At 44.2% G+C, this 13885-nt stretch overlaps 1 protein-coding gene across 2 annotated transcripts in view; it reads left to right on the forward strand.

The window, feature by feature from the left end:
• The window catches only part of gnao1a (guanine nucleotide binding protein (G protein), alpha activating activity polypeptide O, a), a 170126-nt gene that overhangs the window by 125244 nt on the left and 30997 nt on the right, over nt 1–13885 (forward strand). For both annotated transcript variants that reach the window (XM_079500987.1, XM_079500988.1), the window contains exons 5-6: nt 5829–5957; nt 11755–11884. In XM_079500987.1, coding sequence (XP_079357113.1) covers nt 5829–5957; nt 11755–11884 — 259 coding nt within the window. The remainder of the gene's footprint in view (nt 1–5828; nt 5958–11754; nt 11885–13885) is intronic.

Raw genomic sequence — 13885 nt, forward strand, 5'->3', positions numbered from 1 at the left:
CTGCATTAGATTAAAGGCACAGCCACACACACACTGAACCCCAGAGTAGACTAAAGGCCCAGGGGGGCCGTCACAGCGGCCAAATACGAATTTTGGAAGGCATTCATTGATTTATCGGCCTCAGGTCTGATATACGTAGTACTTTATTGTCATTTCACACTGAAATGTGTCTTGCGACCCAGCAGCCTTGTATGCAAGTAGTAGGTCTTATTGAGTAAAATGGTTAATGTTACTGTGTGGGGTGAAGATGCAGTCTGGCATGGTTTACTTCCAGATTACACATGACACACGCTACAGATTTATGACTATACTGTAGGTCACATATTCTGACAGGAAAAAAGTAATTAATTCATTTTTACATCTATTTCTGTGCTGATAAAAGTCTGGGGACCTCCCCAGTTTCTTATAGGATTTCTGTATTTTCTTCCTTTTTTATCTGATGGCCGAGGGAGATGAAGAGAGAGAGAGAGCAGAGATGTCATTATTCAGGCATAATAATCAGTTAACTGGAACATTCCATTTCTTCCTCTGTGATTAAATGGTAAATGGTGCATTTATATGGCGCCTTTACATTACAGTCAGTGGTGGAAAAAGTACTCACGTTTTTTTACGTAAGTAAAAGTACCCAATCCTGCATTGTAGAAATACTCAATTTAAAATAGAGTAAAAGTATTGGTATCAAAATATATTTAAATTACCAAAAGTAAAAGTATACTCATTGTGTACAATGTCCCATTTCACACGCTCAAGATACATACAAAATATTTGTATAATTAGTTACTTTCACCCGATTTACACACACATTCATACACCGACGTCTACTAACTCTTGAGGGAGCCCGGGATGGAACTGGGAACCTTCCGGTTCCCAAGCAGCTCCTCAGCCACTGCCCCTCCCTCATTATAGTAGTAGCCTTGCCGAGCCATGAGGCCCATAGGGCAGGAGCCTATCTCCTGTTTCTGTAGCGTGAGGCAGCTTGATGTACAAGTACACCCCCTGGACATGACGCTAGTATGTCGCAGGGACTTACCCCCAATCCAACCCTTGATGCTGAGTGTCAAGCAGGGAGGCACTGGGTCCCATTTTTAGAGTCTTTGGTATGACCTGGCCGGGGATCGAACCCCGACCTCCCAGTCTCAGGGCGGACACTCTAACCACAAGGCCACTGAGCTGGTCCTCCCTCATTATGCCAAGTGTTATTATGCAATCCAGGCACACACTCCTAGCCGATGCAACCAGGACATAACGCCTACGTGATGCAATTTTAATCAGCCATTAAAATGTATTCGATTAAGACATTCCAGCATGTCACAGACCAATGGCTTTAAAACCTTATTTTGTAATGGGAACCAAGCTCTCAGAATAGTGGTACCACAGAATTAGAAAGATCACCTTTCAATTTCAAATAGAAAAGTCCCTGGTTTGATGTCTAGAGCCTTTGCTGAATACTCTATCGCCACAGTAATAAATAATAATTATAAAGCAGTACCCACACTTTTCAGCCGAGACCCAAAAGAGAAATTTGGTATCTCCCCGGGACCCTAACTTACAAAAATACATTATGGGTTTCTGCACTTCTCTCATTTTAGCTCAATGGCATCTTGACTGAGTTTTTCCTTTGTGACAGCCTGGGATCAGGATGTTCAGTTTAACTACCATAAACTGCCCTGTCATAGCCTGACACACTGAATTTTCATTTCGTTTCACTTCATTATTCCTGAATCGCAAGAACATGAAATATTTTTTTAATGGCCGTGGCTGGCGATTCAGGGTCTGGAGCCAGGCTAGCCTGGATACAAGCTACAGGCTCAAGATGTAGCTGGTAGAACTTGTCTTTTAGTTCTACCGGATCTCTTCTCCACTAGTCCCTCCCTGACATTTTAGTCTAGTTTTTATAGGTTGACAAAATTGTCAAAATATACAGTATACAGTCTTTTTTCATTTTTATTTATCTTTTGTCAGTGAAATAAGGTAGTCAAACATTGTTCCTCCTAGATTTAGTCAACAAAATCAGTGCTAATTTTGTTAACTAAGACAATTTCAGATGACTAAAATAGGAGTAAAACTAAATGGTGTGTTATTCAAAAGACAAAATCAGAATTTGCTGTCAAAATGAACACTCGACAAAATGAACACTGCTACAGACAACACACACACACATGTGGATCAGTACTTGTATACGTGTACACAGTAGTTGTGTGACACACCAACACACCAACACATTTTGACACACAGACTCTGTGTCAACCTCCTCATTAGAGCAAACATCTCTCTGCCCAGCACTCTGGACCTCAGGCCTGCCCTCTGTCTCTCCATCCACCATCTGTCTACCTCTCATCACCTGGGGATGTGCCCTATACACTGCTCGCTGTCTCTCTCTCTCTCTCTCTCTCTCTCTCTCTCTCTCTCTCTCTCTCTCTCTCTCTCTCTCTCTCTCTCTCTCTCGTAGCCTCCGACCCGACTGCTTTTCTTTTCTGTCCAGTCAAATTGCATGTGCAGTTTGCCTCTTGCTGCGCAACAATGCACTGTTCTCTCTCCTGGCGGTGGAAAATACCAACCCACAGTTGCTTTCTTTTGAACGTCTCTAGCGCTGATTGGATGGATGGGTGGGTGGATATGATAAGAGATACAGTAGGAGTACTTTATTAATGCCACGGAATGCAGGGCTGGAAAGCACTGGCAAGCTATAGCCACATGTAAGTAGTAGTAAGTAGCCTTGCCGAGCCATGAGGCCCATAGGGCAGGAGCCTATCTCCTGTTTCTGTAGCGTGAGGCAGCTTGATGTACAAGTACACCCCCAGGACATGACGCTAGTATGTCGCAGGGACTTACCCCCAGTCCAACCCTTGATGCTGAGTGTCAAGCAGGGAGGCACTGGGTCCCATTTTTAGAGTCTTTTGTATGACCCGGCCGGGGATCGAACCCTGACCTCCCAGTCTCAGGGCAGACACTCTAACCACAAGGCCACTGAGCTGGTAAGCTAGCCACATGCGTGGAGGATTAAGATGACTGCATGGAATCGGCGTTGGGGGCTCGTCCGAGGACGACCTAGAGAGATAGACTGGGAAATTCAGTTTGAGGTTAGCTCAGCTGATGGCTGCTCAGATGGTCATATTGGGAGCTGGGGGGGGGGGGGGGTCACTGTTAGGGGTTGAAGGAGTTCACCCCAAATAATACTTATTTTCTATCAATTACACACCCCATGAAGCCTTGAACTATTGTTTTATTTCTTCATGCATTCCTAAGCCAATAATGATGACCGGCGGAGTCTTGGTAAGAGACTCAAAGAACTCCTATACTGAGTCTCTTACTGACCGACATTATTGGCTCAGGAATGCGACAAAAACAAAAAACATAATCAAGGCTTCGGGTGTGTAATTGATAGAAAATGTGTAATTTTTTAACCCATCTGCTGCCACCTGGTGGACGCAGAGCTAACAGCAGACTAGGCCTTTCTATCCGAGCGATCCGTTTTTTTATCATAACTAAGTAAATCTAAGGTCTGATCAAGCGTTGAATATCGATTATGATCCATAATGCATATACTGTACAGACGGCTTGTGTGCGTGCACGAGCGTGCACGCGTGATCGCGGCTTGGCGTTAGCTAAAAATACAACATGCTAAATTCGATGCGAATCAACTGCCGATTAACGTGGATTAAACAAAACTCGCCTTTATGGCTCTGGCTTGCTGGACAGAGTAAAGGTAAGCTCGTCTTTACGGCTATGGCACGGAAACGGAAGGAAAGGTGTAGCATAGTTGCTACAAAGGCCAAGCAAAAAAAAAAGAAAAAAATCATTGATAAAGCTTATCAGACGGAACGTTACACCAGAAGCAGTTGCCGGTTGGATTCCAACTGGCGGAACCTTCCGTCAGAAGCAGTACATTTGTTAAGTGTCTTGCTCGAAGACAGGTATGGAAAGATGAATGGATGGAAGCAAGGAAGGAAGGAAGGATTGTTTGTTACTCAGAGCAGTCCTGTTGTTTTAGTTAATTTGCTCTCATCATTAAATAGGAGCTCCCTGTCTACTACTCAATATCTTCTCTCAGTGTGGTTTTCCCCTGGTCCATCATTTACAATTTACTTAATTCACTTACCGGTAAGTGGATTGCAAGGGGCGAACATCCCTTTAATAAAATGATAAGGAAATGCAAACCGGACGAGAATTGAATCTCCCTTTTCCAGGCCAGTGGCTAAATCGTGCCTAACGTATTCTCTGCCGTAGCCAATCTGTAAGCTCACAATGTGTCGCAATGCAACGCGTTGTGAGCTTGTAGATTGCCTGCATGTTTTTTTTCGGCAGAGGATACCATCATACCATGAAGCATAATAAATCAGGCTCTAATACTCAAATAGATCTAACTTTCTCTTCCATAACACATCTTGGTACTTGTGTGTGCGACATTTTTTAAGCTTGTTTACCCTCCAGCCTGTCGGGAATATCGTGGAGATAGGCCACTATTTACCACAGTTCTTCTTCATTTGGCAGGAGAGAAGCAGCGGAGAAGAAATATGCGATGCAATAAAAGAGTATTCGATGTGGTGCATGCCAATACAAATAAGTGGCTGCTGCAAAGATTCATAACAAATGGGAAGGAAGTGCTCTGGAATACCTGGGTGTTTATCTGGACGGATGAATTGATCAAAGTGCAGTCGGAGAAAGAATCCAAATTAAGTTTGTTTTCACCAGTCAAGTCACATTTATTTAGCACATACATTTATCACAATACAACAAAACAACATAACAAAAACAGATGAGATTGAAGTCACTCAAAGCCACTGGAAATAGACTGCAAAAAAGCTTCTTTCCCCGAACAACAAAATAAGAACCAAAGCGTATCAGGGAAAAGGAAAACGCTAGCGCCCCCCCCGCACCTTTGCCCCGCACCTTTGCCCTTTGCCCTCGCCCCGCACTATTAAGCTCGAATTGCACCTCTCTAAAACTATTTTGTTGTATATTTATTGAACATAGTCTACTGTGAAGTAAAAAAAATAATAATAATAATAAAATAATACTATAATAATAATAATTTTCCTACTACAAGGAAAACATGCACATGTACATATGATACTCTTTTTCTACTCTTGTTTGCTCTTTTTTGCACTCTATATTCTATTTTGTTTGCTGTGTTTTGTTCACAACCTTGAACCTTGAATATCCCAGTGTGATCTGCCATTTTACATCAACTATAAAGAAAAGTAATACTAGAGAGGGGGAAGAAAGGAAGAGACACTCGTGGGCAACACAACACAAGGAAACGACTCGGTCAGCTCTAGAAGCACTCTTTGGTCCATTTGGTTCCATTTAGAAACTCTTAAGTTGAGTTAAAATGGTAAATGGTAAATGGTGCATTTATATAGCGCCTTTATCCAAGGCGCTTTTACATAGATTGTGCATTACATTCACCCATTCACACACACATTCATACACCAATTGCGGCGGAAGCCATGCAAGGTACCAACCAGCACATCGGGAGCAATTTGGGGTTCAGTTTCTTGCCCAAGGACACTCCGCCATGTAGACAGGAGGAGCCGGGATTCGAACCACCGACCCATGGATCATTGGACGACCTGCTCTACCTCTTGAGCCACAGTTAAATGTATACTATGCAATACCATGCAGTTCCACATGATCAATGCTGTCTGTTGAATTGACCTGTGTGTGTGTGTGTGTGTGTGTGTGTGTGTGTGTGTGTGTGTGTGTGTGTGTGTGTGTGTGTGTGTGTGTGTGCGTGTGCGTGTGCGTGTGCGCGCGTGTGTGTGTGTGTGTGTGTGTGCGTGTGCGTGTGCGTGTGCGTGTGCGTGCGTGCGTGCGTGTGCGTGTAGCTACCTAGACGCTCTGGACCGGATTGGAGCTCCAGACTACCAACCCACAGAGCAGGACATTCTGAGGACCAGAGTGAAGACCACGGGCATCGTCGAAACACACTTCACCTTCAAAAACCTGCACTTCAGGTCAGTACGCCTGCGCACGCATGCACACGCACACACATAAGCTCTTTTGTGTGTGGGCGAGAAGCGACGTCGCTAGACCTGGGCACGAGACCTGAGCACCATATATGGGGCTTTCCCCATATATGGGGCTTTCCCCATGTATGGGGATTTTGAATGATACACTGACTGACTGACGGGAAATGCATGATTCCATAGTTAACTGTGACCTTTGTGGCAACCACAGTGGTTATCATGAGACTGTCACAATATGATCATATATTGGCATTCCCGTAAATGGGCTTAATATTGATCACGGTCAAGGATCTCCATATACTGTATGGGCATAACAGGGATTGTATTAGGGTATCAGCTGGGAATGCCCATGTATAGGCATGTACTTTTTCCCCTTTTTTTCCCTTTTTTTTATATTCACATTTTCACATATATAATATATATATATGCCAAGCGGGGCTTCAGGCCACAAAAATGGGGTCCAGGTAGAGCCAGACCTTAATTTCCGGCCTTGTTGAGATCTCTATCCTCTGGTTGGATTTCTATTACTATGGTCTGCAGTTGATTGTTATTGTTGTATGTCTCCCGCTTGACTTTGTTTATGAAGACGGGCCTGCAGGTAGAGATTACTTTTTGAAAGCTTTCGTTATTTCACCAATAGCTCCATGTATGGAGACAGACAACAGCGATATCCAGCGCTGACATCAGACTCATGTAGAAACCTCATATATGGATATACACGCCTGGCATCGTCATGGTGATAACATACTCAGCTGCCTGGCATCGTCATGGTGATAACATACTCAGCTGCCTGGCATCGTCATGGTGATAACATACTCAGCTGCCTGGCATCGTCATGGTGATAACATACTCAGCTGCCTGGCATCGTCATGGTGATAACATACTCAGCTGCCTGGCATCGTCATGGTGATAACATACTCAGCTGCCTGGCATCGTCATGGTGATAACATACTCAGCTGCCTGGCATCGTCATGGTGATAACATACTCAGCTGGCTGGCATCGTCACCATGACACACATCTAGTGAACCATATTATATATAAGAAGAATCCGAAGAGGTTTAGGGCGCTAGCAGCATTTGCTATGCTCCTCGCGAGAGACTCCGGACGAGACAGGATATTTGGCCTTACAACCCAAATGTCCTCAGTGATATCTGGCTTTACAAACCGGATATCGTTGGGTTAGAAATTTCTGCATCCCGGTTAAGACCGGATCGGACACCGCTGCAGCGGGCTCTAACCTGCCTGGGGTGACCAGGGGGCTGATGTCACGTGATGTCACGATGACCTGGGGGATTGCCTGGGGTGACCAGGGGGCTGATGTCACGTGATGTCACGATGACCTGGGGGCTTGCCTGGGGTGACCAGGGGGCTGATGTCACGTGATGTCACGATGACCTGGGGGCTTGCCTGGGGTGACCAGGGGGCTAATGTCACGTGATGTCACGATGACCTGGGGGCTTGCCTGGGGTGAGTGACGGGAATTGTGGCTTATGTGACAAAAACGCTAGATTTCAGAGTTAAGACCCACAGACAGAATGAACCTCTTTCACTTTCTGTCTATACAATTTAGGCATTTAGCAGACTCTCTTAATCCAGAACAACAAAAACATGGTAATACATCAAATACATAAAAATACGTAAGACTCATACGTAAGCTAAAAACCTAACAGTGGAATATCTATCCAATGAAACAATGCATATACACTATAGAGTGCTATGTCTACATAAAATGCTATCTAAGTTACTTAAGCTGAGCCTTTGCATACGCCTGTAAGGTCGTCAAGGCTAGGGCAAGTGCTACGGCAAGTGTTGCGGTCAAAGATGGAAGATTGGGAGTGAGGCTGCAGTTCTGATTGTAATGGGGAAGTGCATTCCATAGTTTTGGAGCCAGAAGGGAGAAGTGTTTGGGATGTGTGGACTTGGAGCGTTGTTCCAACCTTCTTTAGTGAATTTGACCCCCAGAAGCAAAGATTTGAGTTAAAAATGTTCCCTTTAAATATATATATATATAAATTCAAAGATTTTCACAAGATTTTTAGATGTTTAGAGCTCATAGTGCGTCACTTCGTGCCACACTATGATCTTGTAGATCTGCTATTTTTGAATAGCCAAAGCATACAATATGGCTAAAATAAACAGATGATTTCCTGAGTTTAATGGGTTAACCAAGTGTCTTCATTTGTGGATCCGTGCCATTTTAATGAGATCTGATTCAATTACAACCAAGACTGAGCTGTAATGAGAGGGGGAGAGAGAGAGGGGGGAGAGGGGGAGGGGGGAGCATGGGTGTGACAGAGTGAGATAGAAAGAGTGTTCAATTAAAGGAAGACTTCACCCATTTTCAACATATCTTCATATAATTGGTCCTCACTAATGCTCCTGATAAAATGGCAAAAATAATCTACTTGGTCTGTGACCCACAGGGTGGCCACTTCAGAACTCTGCCTACCAGTGTGACATCATCGTTTTTTCTCTCTTTTTTGAGTGGTGTAACTGTAAACCACTCCTACAACTGGCTTTGTTAGTCTGTCTGTGCTCAAAAAATGAGCACGGTTGCTACGGTCACCCAGTTCACCCGGGTGTGATTTCATTACGTCAGACATTACGTCAGACCACAGCTGATCAGGCTATATAAGACCTTACACCACTCAGTTCACACGGGTGTTTTTTAAAGATTTAAAATACATATTTTTATTTGTATTAACACAAGAACAATGGCAATGCTAACTTTCCAGAAATAGAAAGCCTGTGGTTTCAATTAGCTTGGATTCCTCATCGATGATGTCACCGGTAGGCAGGTTTCTGAACCATCCACAGCCCTCCTATGAGACACAGAGTAGAAATAAATGGTACCATATTATTATGAGCTTTACTGAGGACCAATTATAGGAAGATACGGTAGGTTGAAAATGGGAGAAGGAGTCTTTTAACCCCCAGGGTGTAAAAATATGAACTCACAGGTCCAGAGCATTTTACTGTGTGCCATATTTCTGCCTCTGCTTGCTTTGAATCTCTCACGTCGCACTACACACACACACACAGTCACACACACACACACACACACACACACACACACACACACACACACACACACACACACACACACACACACACACACACACACACACATACACACACACAGTCACACACACACACACACACACACAGTCACACACACACACACACACACACACACACACACACACACACACACACACACACACACACACACACACACACACACAGTCACACACGCACACACACGCACACACAGTCACACACACACACACACAGTCACACACACAGTCACACACACACACACACACACACACACACACACACACACACACAGTCACACGCACACACAGTCACACACACACACACACACACACACACACACACACACAGTCACACACACACACACACACACACACACACACACACACACACAGTCACACACACACACACACACACAGTCACACACACACACAGTCACACACACACACACACACACACACACACACACACACAGTCAAACACAAGTACTGTACGCACGCACGCACGCAGATATGCTCATACACTACTAGACACTCACACACTCACACACACACACTTGCGCACGCACACACACATCCAAAACCAGAGTGGTTAGGGTTATAATAGCCTCGATACCCAGGCTTTAGGGTTATAATGACCCACAGATAGATAGCAATTAAGGTTACAATATCATTAGGTGTTTGCAGCAGATTTGACAAGTGATTTCTCTCTCTCTCTCTCTCTCTCTCCCTCTCCCTCTCCCTCTCCCCATTATATCCACAACCATCTTTTCCACACATGCACTGTCAGCAGAGTAGATCTGAAACAGGCTGTGTGTGTGTGTGTGTGTGTGTGTGTGTGTGTGTGTGTGTGTGTGTGTGTGTGTGTGTGTGTGTGTGTGTGTGTGTGTGTGTGTGTGTGTGTGTGTGTGTGTGTGTGTGTGTGTGTGTGTGTGTGTGTGTGTGTGTGTGTGTGTGTGTGCGGTTGCGTGCATGTGTGTAATGAATTCCATACCTCATAGATATCACACTGTTTCTCTTCTCTCCTCTCTCTCTCCCTTGCACGCACATCGCACACAGAGAGAGAGAGAATATTGTATTAGTCCTTGCAGTGTGTCATAAGCAGACAAATATATACACAAACACATTCAACACACACACACATGGACCATTTCAACGACCAGAAAATACTTTTGTTTTTGTGACTGATGTTCTGCAACTGCAACGTTATTGTTCGGGTTCAGTGGATGATGTTGTACCGGCTTTGTTATTTATTTTTATGAAAAGCTATAAATTGATGTCAGTGTCAGCTCTGTTACTATTACTGGCAGAGAGTGTGCTGTGTGTGTGTGCTGTGCTGTGCTGTGTGTGTTTGTGTGTGTGTGTGTGTGTGTGTGTGTGTGTGTGTGTGTGTGTGTGTGTGTGTGTGTGTGTGTGTGTGTGTGTGTGTGTGTGTGTGTGTGTGTGTGTGTGTGTGTGTGTGTGTGTGTGTGTGTGTGTGTGTGTGTGTGTGTGTGTGTGTGTGTGTGTGTGTGCGTGCGTGCGTGTGCGCGTGCACATGCGCGTGTGGCTGTGCGCGTCTCTGTGTGAGAGGCTCTGGGCTTGTACCGTAACACCTACTGTGTCCATCCCTCAACAGGGGAAGTCATTTCAGCCGTGATGCCAAATGTTATGATGCTTGAAAAGACGAGCACACACTGACCACTGCAACGGCGTGAAGCCAAGGGAACTCTGAAGGGGGTTCATTTGGCTACAGTGACTGGCTCCCTGTTCATATTCCTTCTTATTAAAGCTACTTCCTCAATCAGGGAAGCCCGCCCGGCTTCCCTCCCCCGAACACGGGCCAATTGTGTCCGTAGAGATTTGGCTCTTGACCCGTGGTAGAAAGTAACTAAGTACATTTACTGAAGTACTGTACTTAACCCATTTTGACCTGAGATCAGATTCTAAAAATGTCTCTACATCCTGACAGTTTTCTGAAAAAGCTGTTTCTATGTCAGTCGTTCTTCGATTTTTCAAAAATAGCAGACCTACAAGCTCGTAGCGCGCCACTCGGTGGTGCGCTATGAGCTTGTAGATCTGCTATTTTTCAATAGCTAAAGCATAACATGATGCTAACACCAAAAGGGGTTCCCGCCCAAAATGGGTTAAATAAAATGTTGAGGAATTTCTACTTTACTTGAGTATCTCCGATTTCCAATACTTTTATTTCTACTCCACTACATCTCAAAGGCAAATATTGTACTTTTACCCCACTACGTATGTATTTGAAAACCATTGTTACTTTGATTATTATTACAAACTACATACATGAAACACTTCAGCCCTATACACATTTTGGCCATTTGAAAATAGCCGATCTACAAGTTTGCAGATCGGGTATTTTCAAAAGATTTCTATACATTTTGAAAACATGTGAAATAGGACACTCTGCATAGCGAGTACTTTTGTTACTTTTGAGTACATTTTGATGCCTACACTTTTGTACTTTTACTCAAGTGCATTTTGAATTCCGGACTTTTGTTACTTGTTATTTCTACATTGCAATATTGATACTTGTACTTAAGTAAAACAATCGAGTACTTCTCCCACCACTGCTCTCTCTCGACAAAGCCCAGTGCACCGCTGTGGAAGTGAACCCCCCCAGACTCATGACACATGGTCCAGCTGTAGGGAGTTGAACCAACGAGGGGCTGGATGATGATGCAGTCGTAGTGACATGTGCTCTGTGCCATCGCGCTGCTTGCAGGCTCTTTGATGTGGGAGGTCAGCGGTCAGAGAGGAAGAAGTGGATCCACTGCTTCGAGGACGTGACGGCCATCATATTCTGCGTGGCGCTTAGTGGGTACGACCAGGTGCTGCACGAAGACGAGACCACGGTAAGAGACACACACACACCGTCTCTCTCTCTGTCTAGCTCTCTCTTTTGTTTCTTTAGTGTATTATGACTACCGGTATTATCTTATCTACAGTATATTTAATGTATGTACTGTATAGCTTATAATGATCCACAGTACAGTCATTTGGTGTCTTTCTCTGAGAAGTATACAGTGCCTTCTTGCCATACTGTTTTGCCTTCAAACTTGCACAAAAAACACCAGGAAATGTGAGGCACTGACATAGAATCCCGATCCGCCATCTTTGAGCCGCTCTGGAGCTCCTTCGGTGCTGCTAGAAGCACTAATATTCTAACCGCAGGGCATCGAAGACTTTTCATTGAGGTCCAAATATCGCCTAATTGCCAATCCAATGAAGAAAAGATTCAGAGAAAAGCGCCGTTAAAGATTGTGGTTATAACAGGAGTGAATGGAGGGGACATTTTTGGATCGCCCACCATTACGGAATTAAATTGTCTCAGGGATGGTAACATCCGCATAAAACCACCACTTATGAAAGATGATGTATGGACCATGAATAAAGCCGTCTCTAGGTGAGAGATACTGAGATAATGACGTCTGAAGCAAATGAGCTGATTTACATGTAGAGTGTGAGAGACTCCGAAGCAAATTTTACACGACTAGAAGTGGTTCCTGTGGGTATTAGCTGGCTGGGAGATGGTCTGTACGTACACGCATAAAAATCCCTTTTTAACTCTGAAGATCCTATAAGTATGTAATAAGTAGCCATGAGGGCCTCTCCTGTTTCTGTAGCGTGAGGCAGCTTGATGTACAAGTACACCCCCTGGACATGACGCTAGTATGTCCACAAGGCGACTGAGCTGGTAAAGATCCTATGGTCCTATGTATTTCAATTCATCAACATAACACAAAAATACATAATTATCATAAAAAGCTAAAACAGTATAACCCCCCCCTGTTTTAAAATAAGTGGTAAATGGTGCATTTATAAAGCACCTTTATCCAAGGCACTTTACGATGATTGTGCATTACATTCACCCATTCACACACGCATTCATACACAGATGACGGTGGAAACCATACAAGGCACCAACCTGCACATCAGGGGAGCAATTAGGGGTTCAGCTACTTGCTCAAGGACACTTCGACACTAACTCAGGGGGAATCGAGCTGGAAACCTTCCAGTTCCCGAGCGGCCATTCTATCCGCTGAGCCGCTGCTGCTCATGAAGTGAACTGAAGGTGTACTTGGAGGGAGGTCTGATAACATGAAGTGAACTGAAGGTGTACTTGGAGGGAGGTCAGATAACATTACAAGGTTACAGTCAAAAGCGGACATCAGGATAACAATGACCCTCTGTATACTGATAGCTGCAACGCTACCAGGTCCAGTGTACTGACCTCACCAGGTCAGAACACGGTCACATCCTAAAAGCTACTGTATACTGCTACTTTAACATTCATTCCACTGGTCTTGTTTTGGGCAACACCTGCTGGTAGCTCTGTGTCATTACATGGTTTGTCCATGGGGAAGGAATGCATTCGCTGATATTTGGAATGCAAAAATTGCAACGCGTTTGCAAACAGTATTCATCAACGGTAAAATACATAAATAATTACATTTAAATTTTGACGAATGGCAGTGTCTGTGCAAAAATGAAATACAGTATGCATGCACCGGTACTTCCTTTGTCCCTTTTCTAGACTCTCAGGAGTTAAATCATGTCTTTTGTGTACATTATTATATGGGTTTCAGGTCATACGGTCTTAGATATAGAATTGATAAGGTATGCCTGCGATCATTGTTGTGCACTGACTGCACACACACACACACACACACACACACACACACACACACACACACACACACACACACACACACACACACACACACATTTTCATTCTACCTTGCTTATCTTTCTTTTGTCCTAAAGAACCATTCCTTCACAGGCATACACACACACACACACACACACACACACACACACACACACACCTTGCCCCACGGTGTTCTTCTTATCTG

Source organism: Electrona antarctica, assembly GCF_951216825.1.
Source record: "Electrona antarctica genome assembly, chromosome: 5".
NCBI lineage: Eukaryota > Metazoa > Chordata > Actinopteri > Myctophiformes > Myctophidae > Electrona > Electrona antarctica.